This window comes from Thermobia domestica, chromosome 8, assembly GCF_964235325.1.
Source record: "Thermobia domestica chromosome 8, izTheDome1.hap1.1, whole genome shotgun sequence".
In the NCBI taxonomy this organism is placed as follows: domain Eukaryota; kingdom Metazoa; phylum Arthropoda; class Insecta; order Zygentoma; family Lepismatidae; genus Thermobia; species Thermobia domestica.
In genome coordinates this window covers 241,555,895-241,569,141 of record NC_137461.1, presented here as the reverse complement: position 1 = coordinate 241,569,141, position 13,247 = coordinate 241,555,895, and the positions used below count along the sequence as shown (strand labels likewise).

Below are 13,247 nucleotides of genomic sequence, written 5' to 3'. Positions count from 1 at the left end.
CTGCATTAGTGACTTTCCTCGAAGATTGCGCAAGCAATGGGAACAAGGTGATCCATCATATAGTCACTGGGGACGGGACTTGATTGAAGCATGTCAATTGTGAAACAAAACATCAGTCGATGGAATGGGGACACATACATTCTCCCAAGAAACTAAGGAAGTGTTTGCTGTCAGTAAGAAAGATCATAGCTACTGTATCCTAAATGCTCAGCAGTCCTTCTTGGTATTTCTCAGAAAGCATACCTAAGGCAGATCAGCGGAAACATTTAGTAATTTGCTATTAATTCGACCACTAGTATCCAAAAGCATCTTCAACAATATAAGTAATTCAATGTTACCAATTCGATAGAAAGTTACGTATTTTGTAATGGAATTACGGGTCTCATTTTCTAACGGATTTCGCAAAATTTGTGGATCGAAACGCAACGCAACAGAAATTAGCTAACAAATAATAATAATTGCTATGCCGACTATTGCAAACTAACCCGAAAATTTTGCATTGTGTTGAGTATGGAATGAAGCCCTACGTTAAGACTTTCCAGTTTCAAAATGTCTACATAAACGTGACTTAACACAAGTGGTATTGCTAATGTTGATAGAAATACAAGAAGTCAGAGTGTTCAGGCCATTACAAACAGAAACCAAATACATAAAAAAACTTGACTTACGAATGAAACCGGTGGGATCTGTATGCATTGTTGCAAGAAAAGTTTTCAGAAATTATTTTTGTTCATTTGGGAACAGTAGGATTTAGTTCGAAAGTTTATCGTTATCCGCATTTACAATACTTAAGTCTCTATTGCGTAGTAAAAATAACATTTTGAGCATGGTCAGCTACTCTTTAGAAACTCTTTAAATGAGTTCATAAATCTAGCAGGCACATTTTCAAAACCTATTTTCTAATTGGAAAGCAATTCTTGTTCCCGAAATTTAGCCAAAGATGCGTTCTTTGACTTTCGCGTCTACTGTTCTAGTGGACTCTCACAAGACGAAACTAAGCTAGGCATTCTCAAAATTTCAAGTAGTATATTTCTCTTTTCAGTCGTCGTCTCACCTTTATATTAGAAGCTATAATTTTTATTATGCCACTTTTCTATTTGCTTATTTGTCAAAGTCTGGCTACTGGATTTCACGCTCTTTTAAAATAACGTAACTAGAGCTCTCATATTTCATGCAAACACGTAAATGTGATATTAACACAATATTTTCACACAATTTTCGTTCTAGTGTAACATTTTACGGTAAAATGAAGCAAAATATTACATATACAATTAAGGTTGCGTACATGAGTGGACAATATCAGTTAATTAAACATCAATTCAATTCATGGCACAGTGGTACACTACTGGTTCGAGACTTTTATATGGTGCCTTTAATGCTACGTGCTATTATTTTCCACAAAATTTCTTTCAGACCAAAAATTAAGTAATAAAACTACTACTACTACTACTACTACTACTACTACTACTACTACTATTACTAATAATAATAATAATAATAATAAAGATAGGGGACATTACTTTCGTCAAATGCATTAACAAGGAAACTTTCTTAGTTGGTGTAAGATGAACAATTTATACTAAGACAATAAGCATTGGGAGCAATTTAGTGTTTTATCCTTAAAACTTTTAGCCCTCAATCTTATGAAGATGCTATGAGACCGAATGCTAGTAGTCTTCCTTCTTCGCTATTCCTTCATTTTTTCCCAGCCGAAAATTAATTTTATATATACTTTTTAATGTATTTAATGAAAATATTGCATGCAAAGTATTACAATTCTTAAATAACATACCTTTACAAACAATTTAGCATAATATTTTCACATATCAAGTACATTTTTGAGTTACATCTGTCTGTATAAATACATTGTAATATGTTCTGCACTTTACCAACCTAAACTACATATATACATATATACATAATCCATATAAGATCTACACATGTAGTCAATGTCTTTGAAATAAAAATGAAAAGAAAAATTTCACCACACTTATCGTCCACTATTCTTTAAAACACGTGTGTCACAGTTTTCTAACATGTTACTAGTTTTCCCCTTCGGGAAGCAATTCGTCAAGTGGGAGTTGAAGGGAATAGTTATTCACAAGACTTGTTAATATTTGGTCAAAATTTTCTTCAAGTGGGGCCGACAATATGTTGTAGAACATTCTCCAATATTCATTGACAATATTCACAGCTAAGTCATCTGAAAGAATAAACAAATAAATAAATACATAAATAAATAAAAGTGAGATATTACAGTTCGAATAAACATAATCTACAAGCAATAGTATAAATGACGTCTTCAAATTTCGATTTAAAAATCATGCATAGTACAAACAAAATTAAAAATTTTGATTATAATTATTCTACTCATTTCACATTATACAGCATTAAAATGTTACTGAGAAACTACAGATTCGAATCCAATACACTAGAAAATACAACATATAAAACAATTGAAATAATAAAAAATATTCGTTTAATTATGTCAGTATGTGCCATCATTCTATGGATTTTATACATAAAAATCTAGGAGTAGGTGAATAACTAGTAGTAGCCCTGAATCTACGTATGTAAAATGTATGATAACTGACAAGCATTAAAAAAAATCAATTAAATTTTATACATCAAGTAGAAAGAAAGAAATATGTTAAACGTGGTAAGAAATACGTGAAAGTTTATTTTAGAGCAGTGTTTCTCAACTTGGGTACGCGCCCTTTGAGATGGGGGCCCGCACGAAGAGGATCAATGTGGCGCAAACTATTTTTGGGAGAAATAAACTACTTTCATAATAGTGTTGATGTTGTAAGAAAGAGACGTTATATTCAATAGCATTCAAACACAAAATAATTATTAAATAAGAACTTTGGTTTCATTAAGAAGAAAGCTGGATAAAAAAAGCAATACTCCATCATAATAATATGCAGGACCGCGGTGTCTCAGAGGTAGAACTTTTATCTCTGGTAGGTGAGTCTTTGGTTCGATCTCAGCTCTCGCCAAGTGAACTTTGTGGTGAACAAACTCACATACGTATGTTTTTTTTTTGGAACTTTTCCATTCCACCATTATCATCCATATGAAAGTCCTACTTACTCTCGGTGTACAATCTTGGAATGTTAAACTAAAATATAAATGTGGTACAAAAGTATTGCTGTAAACAAATGAATTGTCGAGATCATTATTATTACTGTTACTGCTGTGTCTTAGTTTAAACTGGTTTCACCTGACCACATGACACGTGTCTAGAATTACTGATTTTTTGTAGGTTTGTTAGAAGATGTTTTGCGTGTATCTGTTTCAAATGCGTCATAGTACTTTTAAAGATAATCGCAAGCTGACATAATGATTGAGCTGATTATAAATTTCTGACATTTCTATATCTTTTTGATCTCCTCTGCCAGGTCATTGTATTTGTTAATTTTCGTACTAAATGTTGTACGTATGTTGTGAGTCAATGGCACTGCTGCATCTATAATAGCTACTAATTGGTCCATTTTATTAATAATAGTCAGGGGTAAAAGTGGATCTGAAAAGGTAGCGGAACGGTAGGTAGCGGCATGACGTCACGCCGTCACCCTCCCTATATTTGCCCATTGTAATTTCTTAGGAACTGGGGGGACGGCGTACATACTTTGGAGGTGGAGGGACGAGGTCGACCCGCGTTCCCCTGCACTTTTACCCCTGGTAATAGTTAGATCAGTCTGTTTGCAGATACTGTTACATCTATTCTGCTTTCTCGATCACACTAGAGCACAGTAAAAAATGGTTGTGTTAATTCAACTCAATTTTAACATAAGGCAGTGGTCCCAGCGTGACTACCACTATGCGGTGTTAGTTCAACCATACCCCCGGTGTTAGCGTTTAACATAGCGAGTGTGTTACATCTTTAACTAGTGTTGTAAATAGAAAAAAAAAACGTACGTATTTTTCAGAAATGTACGTTTTTTAGAAAAAAACATTGCCTCTCTTTTTTTAAAATTTCGATTTTTTAATAGGCATTTGTAATGTATCTTATGTCATTTAAGTATGAAGTATTTTTGTGTAGGTGTAAATACCTTAAAATGCAACATAAATTAAAAACTAGATACTGATTTGTTACAAATATTTTACAATTTACGTGAGTAGCGTACCTACTAATAATCCGTGTTTCTGTAGTGTTTCACCAATATCAACCAAGAAATAAAAGTATAAATGAAAATTTGTTTTTTCGTGAAAGTAGGCCTTTAATAAGTACGAAAATAATATCACAAACAGTATAAAATGCAAATAACTTGTGTAAAGGTAAAAACTAATACGTACTAATTTGGCTACTAATATTTTTCTAAATATCATATATAAATAATTTGTCGACTAGATATATGATATGCATTGCCGGCTCTACCATATGTGCAACACGCGCATTTGCACGGAGCTGCAATATCTGTCATAAATATTTTATTTAAAATAAACATTTCTTGTTGGAAACAGACTTCATGATCATGGTAGTTAAATTTACTAAACTGACCTTCTATTTGAATACTACATTCATACATTATGTTTAAGTCGCATTAGTTTAAGTCACATGGTCAGTGCTAAAGCAAATGGTAAAATAAATCCCAGAACAAATTGCTTGATTGTTGTCAAATACAAAACTCAATTCTCGAACGCCTGTCCCCTGTGGTTAGTTTTCAGAGTTCTGATATGAAAGCTTCTCTTGTCTTTGTCGCAAATAAGATCGTTACCATTGAAGGTGGAAACACTTATAAAAAAATAACAGATGTAGAAGGAAAATCAAGAAATAAAGATAACAGAGCTAGATGCACTATAATTGCAAATTGATATGTTGAGATTAAAACTCGATAATGAATTCTATAGAAGGGATTACTATCTTTCAGATGTGTTTGCTTTATCTTTCACTAACATAATAGATTAATATTTAAAGAAGTAAAAACAGACACAACGAGATTGTATTTGTAATAAATATTAAAGCCTTTCTGAGTGCGAGTGTAGTTTCCCTCCCCTTCATTGTTCATGCTGGAGTAGCATACTTAAAATCGTGACTTTTAAGGCTTGGGTCTTTCTGGAGAAAGAAGGACGCGGCAAATTACGTCATTACACTGGCGACAAATTGCGCAGGGCCGGTCCTGATATGTACACTCATGTTCAAAATGATTGTCACATATCTATAACTGTCTTTCTTGTAAGACCATAATTTGATAATGATTTTCAGGATGCTATGTGTATAATCGGAAAATCTGGTAAATTTCAAAGGAAAAGAATCATAAATGCGAAAATGAGAAAGAGTAAAAGAAAATGTTGTTAAATGGACAAGAAAGTTTTATTTTCATTTTATTGTTCTTATTTACTGCTGTTTTGACATGAAATTTGCCACATGCATATCTTTGCCGACTATACACATACTAACATTATAATAAATACCATGCGGATTCGTGATCAAATTATATTCCTACAACAACATATTTATAGACATGCGACAATAATTTTGGATATGAGTGTACATACAAGACATGAATATAGGATGACATAATTTGAAGTAATGTAGGGTGTTTCAAAATTAATATTAGAGTTTTGAAACTTTGTAGTATCTATTACAATTAACTTACAATTAATAGTATTATCAAATGAAAGAGCAACTCAAACAGTTTTGTACGCACGCATGCCACGCATTGTTTCCTCTGTCTGTCGTTAGAAAGAACAAGTATCAAAAATGGAGACTAGAGAGCAGAAAGCTTTTTGTGTTTTAATTTTGCAAAGACTGAATAAGTAGTTACAGTGCAACCGTCTGTGTGAATTGAATGTTTTATGCCATATGGCGGAAAGTTTATGGGCCTTTCTCACCTATCGACTCAATGTGTGCCGTGTGACGAATGAAGCTCACATCGAACACTTGAAGTAAAAACTGTTTGAGGTGTTCTTTTATTTGATGTATTGTTTATAATTGTACGTAAAATGCAATAAGTACTACGAAGACTCAAAACCCCGATATTTATTTTGAAACACCTTGAATTTCTCAGCAACTGTATTGGAACTAAGATGTAAAAAGGAGAGAAAGTTTTGCTTATAAAGCGTTTGTTACCACAACGATATTATTATTAGTCAAGGCTATAACTACTACAATAACAGGAGTTACTAGTAAAAAAATGTAATCAAATGTACAATAACTCTTTCGGACCCAGGTGGCCAAAGTGGCCCATATGGGTGTGTCACTTCTTTAATCCGCTCCTGTATGAACGATTTTTTTTGCCAAATATGGTCGGACCATAGTTTATCATATTAGTTTCTTTTTCTTCTGTGTGTCGAATTTCCTTTTCAAATTTCATCCCAGTCAAAAATTCGAGAATTTTCGATTTTTCTTGATTACTTTTCCCCTGTAGCTTCATTCGTTGTAGAGAGGCCTCCTAAAGACTTGTCAGCAAGATACGTCAGATGGATACCTAATTGTTGACATCAATTGGACGGGCCTGCGCGCATTGTTGCCAACTACGGAAATTAAAATTTCCTTAAATTTGGGCAAAAATTCGAAATTTTTGTTATAAATTCGTACCTATACGTCTGAATGCAAGTCGACTTACGCCAGTCGAACATTTGTCCTTACTGAACAAACGTGGGTACATATCGTTATGGTAGGGTAATTAGGTGGCGCACGAAAAATTCGGATTTAGGCTGTAACTCTTGATTTTCCCCTACTTTTCTGTTTATCGAAATATATTTTTGGTAATTAAAAGCTTTGTTCCTTAAATATTGCCATGGTATTTGCAGGATTTATTAGTAATGTACCAGTGTTTATTTTAAGATAGTTTTCGTCTGTCTGGTAGCAGTGTTGTCAGCTACAGAAATTTTAAATTCCAGATTTTAGGGGAAAATTTTAAGAAAATTACGTGTTTTGTCTATTTTTTCCCTCTTGTTGCTACATCGGAACAAACGTACCAGTATCTGAAAGTCTTGTCTTTGCCCTTCACAATGCACTATAGAAAGTTTCAATAGGATAGTTAGGGGAAGTACAGTTGAGGTTTACAGTAGACCTTGTTCTCTAAGTGGAACGATAACGTGTTTTTTTTTTTTTTTTGGGTAGAATGAAATACTTTTTAATGACCTGCTTACTTTATTAGATATCGTCACAATACTTGTAGGATATATTAGAGGGACACCAAAGCTTATTTTAAGATAGGTTGTGTGTGTCTTCTGGCACTGTTTCCAGCTACAGAAAATTTTAATTTCCGATTTTAGGGGGAAATTTTGCAAAAAAATCCCTTTTTGTCTCTATTATTTCCCTCTTGTTGGCAACATTCGAACGAACGTACCACTGTCTGAAAGCCTCGTTCTTAGCGTACACAGCACACCATAAAATGTTTCGGTTGAATAATTAGGGGAAGTACAGTTGAGGTTCATAATAAACCATGTTCTGTAAATGGTAAGAAAATTGTGAATTTCTGAGGTAGAATCAGATTTAAAAAAAAATCATGCTTACTTTGTTAGATATCACCATGATACTTGTAGGATATATTGTTGGGGTAGACACGGTGCACAACAGAGTAGTGACGTAATGCTGTTCGCGATTTGACTCCTCTGACCGTGATTTAGGAGGCAGAAAAGTGAACTTATCAGCGTTGCCAACTGAAATAAATTTTCGCTATGAATCTAGAAATGTGAGGTATTATTCATAACTCGTACGTTGTACCTTTTCATCTATGTATATCTAGATCATTACTATTAATAATAGACGTTGCAGACCACAAATAAAAATGAAATGTCAAATATTTTTCATCTATGTGTATGCGTACATAAAGGAAACACCCACATACATTTCTTCTATTCCAGATAAGTCACCGTCAGTATCCTCTTTTGAATCACTGTTGCTATCACTATCGACACCACCGAAAATGATAACGACCATCTCAGTAATTTCATCCATAATTCCTTCTGCTTCCCAATACTGTGTTTCTATTTGCTTCACGTGATCACAAACTGATATCCATTCGTTACTCCCGATTTGCCCGAACCTAATTTCACTGAGTTTTTGAACATCACTATTTTTGAAAGCTGTGTTTCATGACGCAACCCATCCTTGGAATTTTTGTGTGCTTCACTTTGGGGTTTATAACATTCATATTCACGTTAATTCACCACACACACACACTGAGACACCTACAAACTATTACACTAGCCTATCCACACTACACTGGACCGGAATACGATAATAACACTCTCGTAACAACAAACACCTTATTTTCATTCTACCAGCACACTACACGAAACCCAGCCAAAGAACTAACCTCCACAAGCATAGGAAATATCTAATTTCGAGGGGTGAGTGAGCCATGTCTCTTGTTTTAGACCCTAAGCGATTGACCAACAGATGTGTGGGAGGCTTCCATTTTCTTTTCTTTTCTTTCTTGCTTTCTTTCTTTCTTTCTTTCTTTCTTTCTTTTTTTTTTGTGTAAGCCAAAGGGAACCGGTCAAAACCCCCACACTCAAGAAATGTCAAAACGCCCACACAAACGGTCATAACCCCCACACAAATGGACAAATCTCCCAAACGCACGAACGGTCAAAACCCCCACAGCCAAAACCCCCACACTCAAGAAATGTCAAAACGCCCACACGATCGGTCATAACCCCCACACAAATGGACAAATCTCCCAAATACACGAACGGTCATAACCCCCACAGCCAAAACCCCCACACTGGTAGTCGGTCATAACCTCCAACGGTCATAACGCCCACACAAATGGACAAAACAGCCACACATAGCAACGATCACAATCCCCACATAAATGGACAAAACCACCACACAAATGGACAAAACTCCCACATGCAGAAATAGTCACAACTGCCACACAAATGGACAAAACCCCCACACAATCGGACAAATCTCCCACACTCTGAAATGATCCTGGTTGCATGTATTGCCCTTGTACTTTTTAATAACATTTGTTATTCCAATTAAACTGATGTTGCAACTATTCTTCTTGGGCGTCATAAAGAGCCGCAACAAAGACGTGGAATGATCATTTCAGAGTGTGGGGGATTAGTCCGATTTTGTGGGGGTTTTGTCCATTTGTGTGGCAGTTGTGACAATTTCTGCATGTGGGAGTTTTGACCATTTGTGTGGGAGTTTTGTCCATTTATGTGGGGATTATGACCGTTGCTATGTATGGCTGTTTTGTCCATTTGTGTGGGTGTTATGACCGATTGTGTGGACATTTCTTGAGTGTGGGCATTTTGGCTGTGGGGGTTTTGACCGTTCGTGCGTTTGGAAGATTTGTCCATTTGTGTGGGGGTTATGACCGATCGTGTGGGCGTTTTGACATTTCTTGAGTGTGGGGGTTTTGGCTGTGGGGGTTTTGACCGTTCGTGCGTTTGGGAGATTTGTCCATTTGTGTGGGGGTTATGACCGTTTGTGTGGGTGTTTTGACATTTCTTGAGTGTGGGGGTTTTGCCTGTGGGGGTTTTGACCTAGACCCAACCCAAAGGTCAAAATAAGAATGGTGAAAGAATGTTTTCCACTCAGTATTACTTAGCATTGTGTTATAGTGGTGTATATAAATCTGAATTTTTGTGTTTTGTATAACTAAAATACTATGTGTATCTATTCTTTTGTGTGTTAATATCTGGGATTGTGTGGATATATTTGTATGAGTTCTTTACCCTTTTTTATGCCGGCACGTTCAGGTGTTTGATACATTCAGTTATTCTTAATTTTAATAATTGATTTCAAATTCTCTTATACTTTGGTTAATTAACGCTATGATATGGAAAATAAAAGATCTTTTTTAAAAAAAATCGGGAGCAGTACTACGATTAGAAGTCTAAGTAGGGAAATGATATATAATGTCAGAGCTTACTTTGAGAAAGAAAGAGCAAACGATGGTCTATTGTTATCAATTGTACCAATTGGAAAATTAGTGGAGAGGATGTGTGATGCTTTGCAAAGAGGCAAATATTCAGTAATAAACAAATTATTAAAAAAAAGAGAGAGAGATTTAGGATCTACTACTGAGAAGTTTGGATAATCACGGTTGGCAACATACCTTGCGCATGCGTAGTATCAACCATTTCCTCTCATTTTCATCTCACTCGCTTGGGAAGTAACGGTTTCAAAGTGCAAAGTTAGCCTGCGCCGTGTCTACGAAGTGCTTGTATAAACAGTGCTAAACATTTAGGAATTTGTATCTCAAAAATGGCTTTATTTATAAATATTTTTTAAATGTTTGAAATTAAAAACTCTTCTTTCCTCTATTGTAAGAAAGCAGATAATGCAGTAAGTTCATTGAGCACTTGCTGCTTGTCACGGAGTATTTGCTGAACGAGTAGAGGAAAGTTTTATTTATACCAAAACAAAGAGCAGGTGCTCGATTCTCAGCTTGCTCATGAGGAAATGCTCAGAAACAAGTGCTCGTTTTTAATTATACGACCCATTAAATCGTAACGCAAGGGGGTAAGACTAACTTGTGGTAAGGAAGAGGGGCCTGGAATACGCAAAGTTTATAAAGGGGAATCCAGGAAAACAAGGCTGAGAACCGCTTATTTAGATAAACCGCGTTATCCTTTAATTTTTGTTTACAGACGATCTTTCCGTTTCACTAGTTCTGCCACTTTTCGGATAAAATGGAGCGCTATATGATCTCTACTTCGAAAGAGGGCACTAAAATTAAATATAATTCTGATTTAAACCAGAAAAGGTCACGAACTCCCTTGTGGCTATATGGTTAGAGCAGTGTTTCTCAAAGTGTGGGTCGCGACCCATTGGTGGGTCCCGACCCACCATTTGATGAGTCGCGTGAAGTTTCTCCTTTTTATTTTGAATGAAATTTTATTTTGATGCAGAAACATATGTTGTGAAGTACTATTCAGAAACTGAAAATTGGAAGCATTTGTTAATTAAGTGAAGAGTAAGTGGTTACTCAGAGCCCTGCTCTGTTGTACAGTTAGTAGATATGCTGGGTTACGATAGAAAGGAAGTGGGCGAGTCAAAATCTATCACGGGGTAAGACATTGCGCCGGGAGTAGTGTTAGCTCTGTGTTACCTTTCTATGGAAATACTTTAACCTTCTTTTCGCGTGCGGTCAATTTCATATAACAGATACAGTTATTGCGAAAGAAATTTACATTACACTTGCTCGATCTACTGGCTGATATTCTTGTACCGACAGGGTCACAATATTCATAAATTTACATTACAATTTAGTTTGAAATTGAGATATTTACGATAGGCATAAAAAATCAACTAAATTTTGATTTATTAAAATTTAAGCATCGAGCTCTACTTTGTAACATTCGTGGTTACTCAGGGTGTTCACAACACCCCCAAATAAATTTCGTGTTAATCACTTACGCGGACTGTTATTAAACGAGCTGGAATTAGATACATGATTTACAAAATTTAATTGCTTTGAATAAACACCACAATTACGTAGAATGCCAATGTGTATTTGAATAAAAGTAGGTGAGCCACAAAATCCTTTATTATTTAATGTGGGTCACAATAACAAGAAGTTTGAGAACCACTGGGTTAGAGTACTTCTACGGGTAATGTAGGTAGACTCGGGTTCGACACCAGATGGGAGTTCATTTGGTTCGGGTTCCAGTTAAGCTATCGATCTACGTTTCATATAACTTTTGTGCTGCATGGGACGCTAAACTTCTAATAGACTAACAATTCAATATGAAAGTGTTGCTTCTAACTAACAAGATTAGTGTTGGACTAACGAAGACGTTGGTGAAGTACTACTGGATTGTATGATTCGGATACTTCGATATTACGAAAGTTAGAGGCATTGAAATGTGATGTTGGAAAAGATGGAGAACATAACATGCACACAGATGAACAAATGTTTTAAAACGAGTAGGAGAGAAGAGGATGCTTTTGCAGGAAGGCCAATCACATTGGACACAACTTGTGAAGAAATTGCCTTATTCATAACACCATGGAGGGAAATATAGAGGAACATCGAAGAGTAGGAAGAAAACGAACACAACTGACCGGTGATATGAAAAAAAGAAGAAAAGAAGATATTGGAGATTTAAAGAGGAGGCTGGAGAAATATTGAATAAACATTTCCAGACCCGAAACTAAGGAGTAAAAATTAAAAAAAAAAATGTGGTTGAGAGTACTAACAACATTGTAACTGTTGCTTCCGCCATCCAATTTACTCAGAATGATAGTGGTACCGTTCACATGTGAAGACACACTCACTCTATACTCGTATATATTTTCCTCTATCCCCTAGCCTCTCACCCGAAACCATATTGAGCACCAAAAAATGTTGTTCTTTAGTCAAAAAGCTTCTAGATGTTCATACCTACTATCAGTAGTTTAGTTAATCTTGGCAAATATTCTATACAAGTATATTCTAAGATATGTAATATTTTTCGGAGTACTTTACTTGCAGATATAAAACCCTGGGATTCCTATAGGGTGCTGACTACCCATGTTTCAATGAAACTGGGTAAATATATACATCTTACGAAATGTAGGGTTTTTGTAGAATACGTTTCGGGCAAGTACGTGACCCTTGCACGCAATATGAGTATCTGAATGTAAGAAAAATACTTTTCCTAGAAGATTTTCTAAAATATTTCTTACAATTGTGAGACATTTATGAATTTACGACTTCTTTGTACGATATCATTTGAAAACCTGTTTTATTCGAAAAGGATAGTGGTACAAACTTAAACGTTAATGTTATTAGAATACGAGCAGTACCTTCGTAAGTAATTTTGTTGAATGACTCATTTGACATATTTCAACGATACTTCGCAAATATATGGTCTATGGATTGTACTATGTTTTAAAAGTATCCTTGGTTCTGACGCCTGAATATGAGTCACAATAGGAATCCAAACATACGAAAACTACTTTCTCAAAAAAATTCGGGATTTGACTCTCATTTGTATGGCATAATTAGAATGCCTGATTTTAGTTCAAATGCCGTGACGTAAGAACCATAAGTTCATGGTTATTAGAATAGGAGCTTATTGAGTGATCTATTACTTTACAATTTCGAATTTGATTTCGAAGCTAAATAATTCTAAAATATATTTAATATTCATTTATACTTCCTTTATTTGAATTAAACATGAACAGATATAACCTGTTACATTTATTATTTTAAGGACAATTCGTGCAAGTAATTGCACCCAGAGTATCACTAAGGGTACCCAAATAAAATAAATATATTTCCGGATATTCTTTAGAAAATCACTGAATTTCTCCCAAGTGAAATGTTTGTGGTGTCAATCACAAG

At 35.1% G+C, this 13,247-nt stretch overlaps 1 protein-coding gene across 1 annotated transcript in view; it reads right to left on the bottom strand.

Moving 5' to 3' along the window:
• Nucleotides 1-1,642: 1,642 nt before the first annotated feature.
• LOC145691972 (protein takeout-like) overlaps nucleotides 1,643-13,247 on the bottom strand; it is a 78,034-nt gene continuing 66,429 nt past the window's right edge. Inside the window, exon 6 of the mRNA XM_081767270.1 lies at nucleotides 1,643-2,203. Within this exon, the coding sequence (XP_081623396.1) occupies nucleotides 2,043-2,203 (161 nt within the window). The 3' untranslated portion in view covers nucleotides 1,643-2,042. The remainder of the gene's footprint in view (nucleotides 2,204-13,247) is intronic.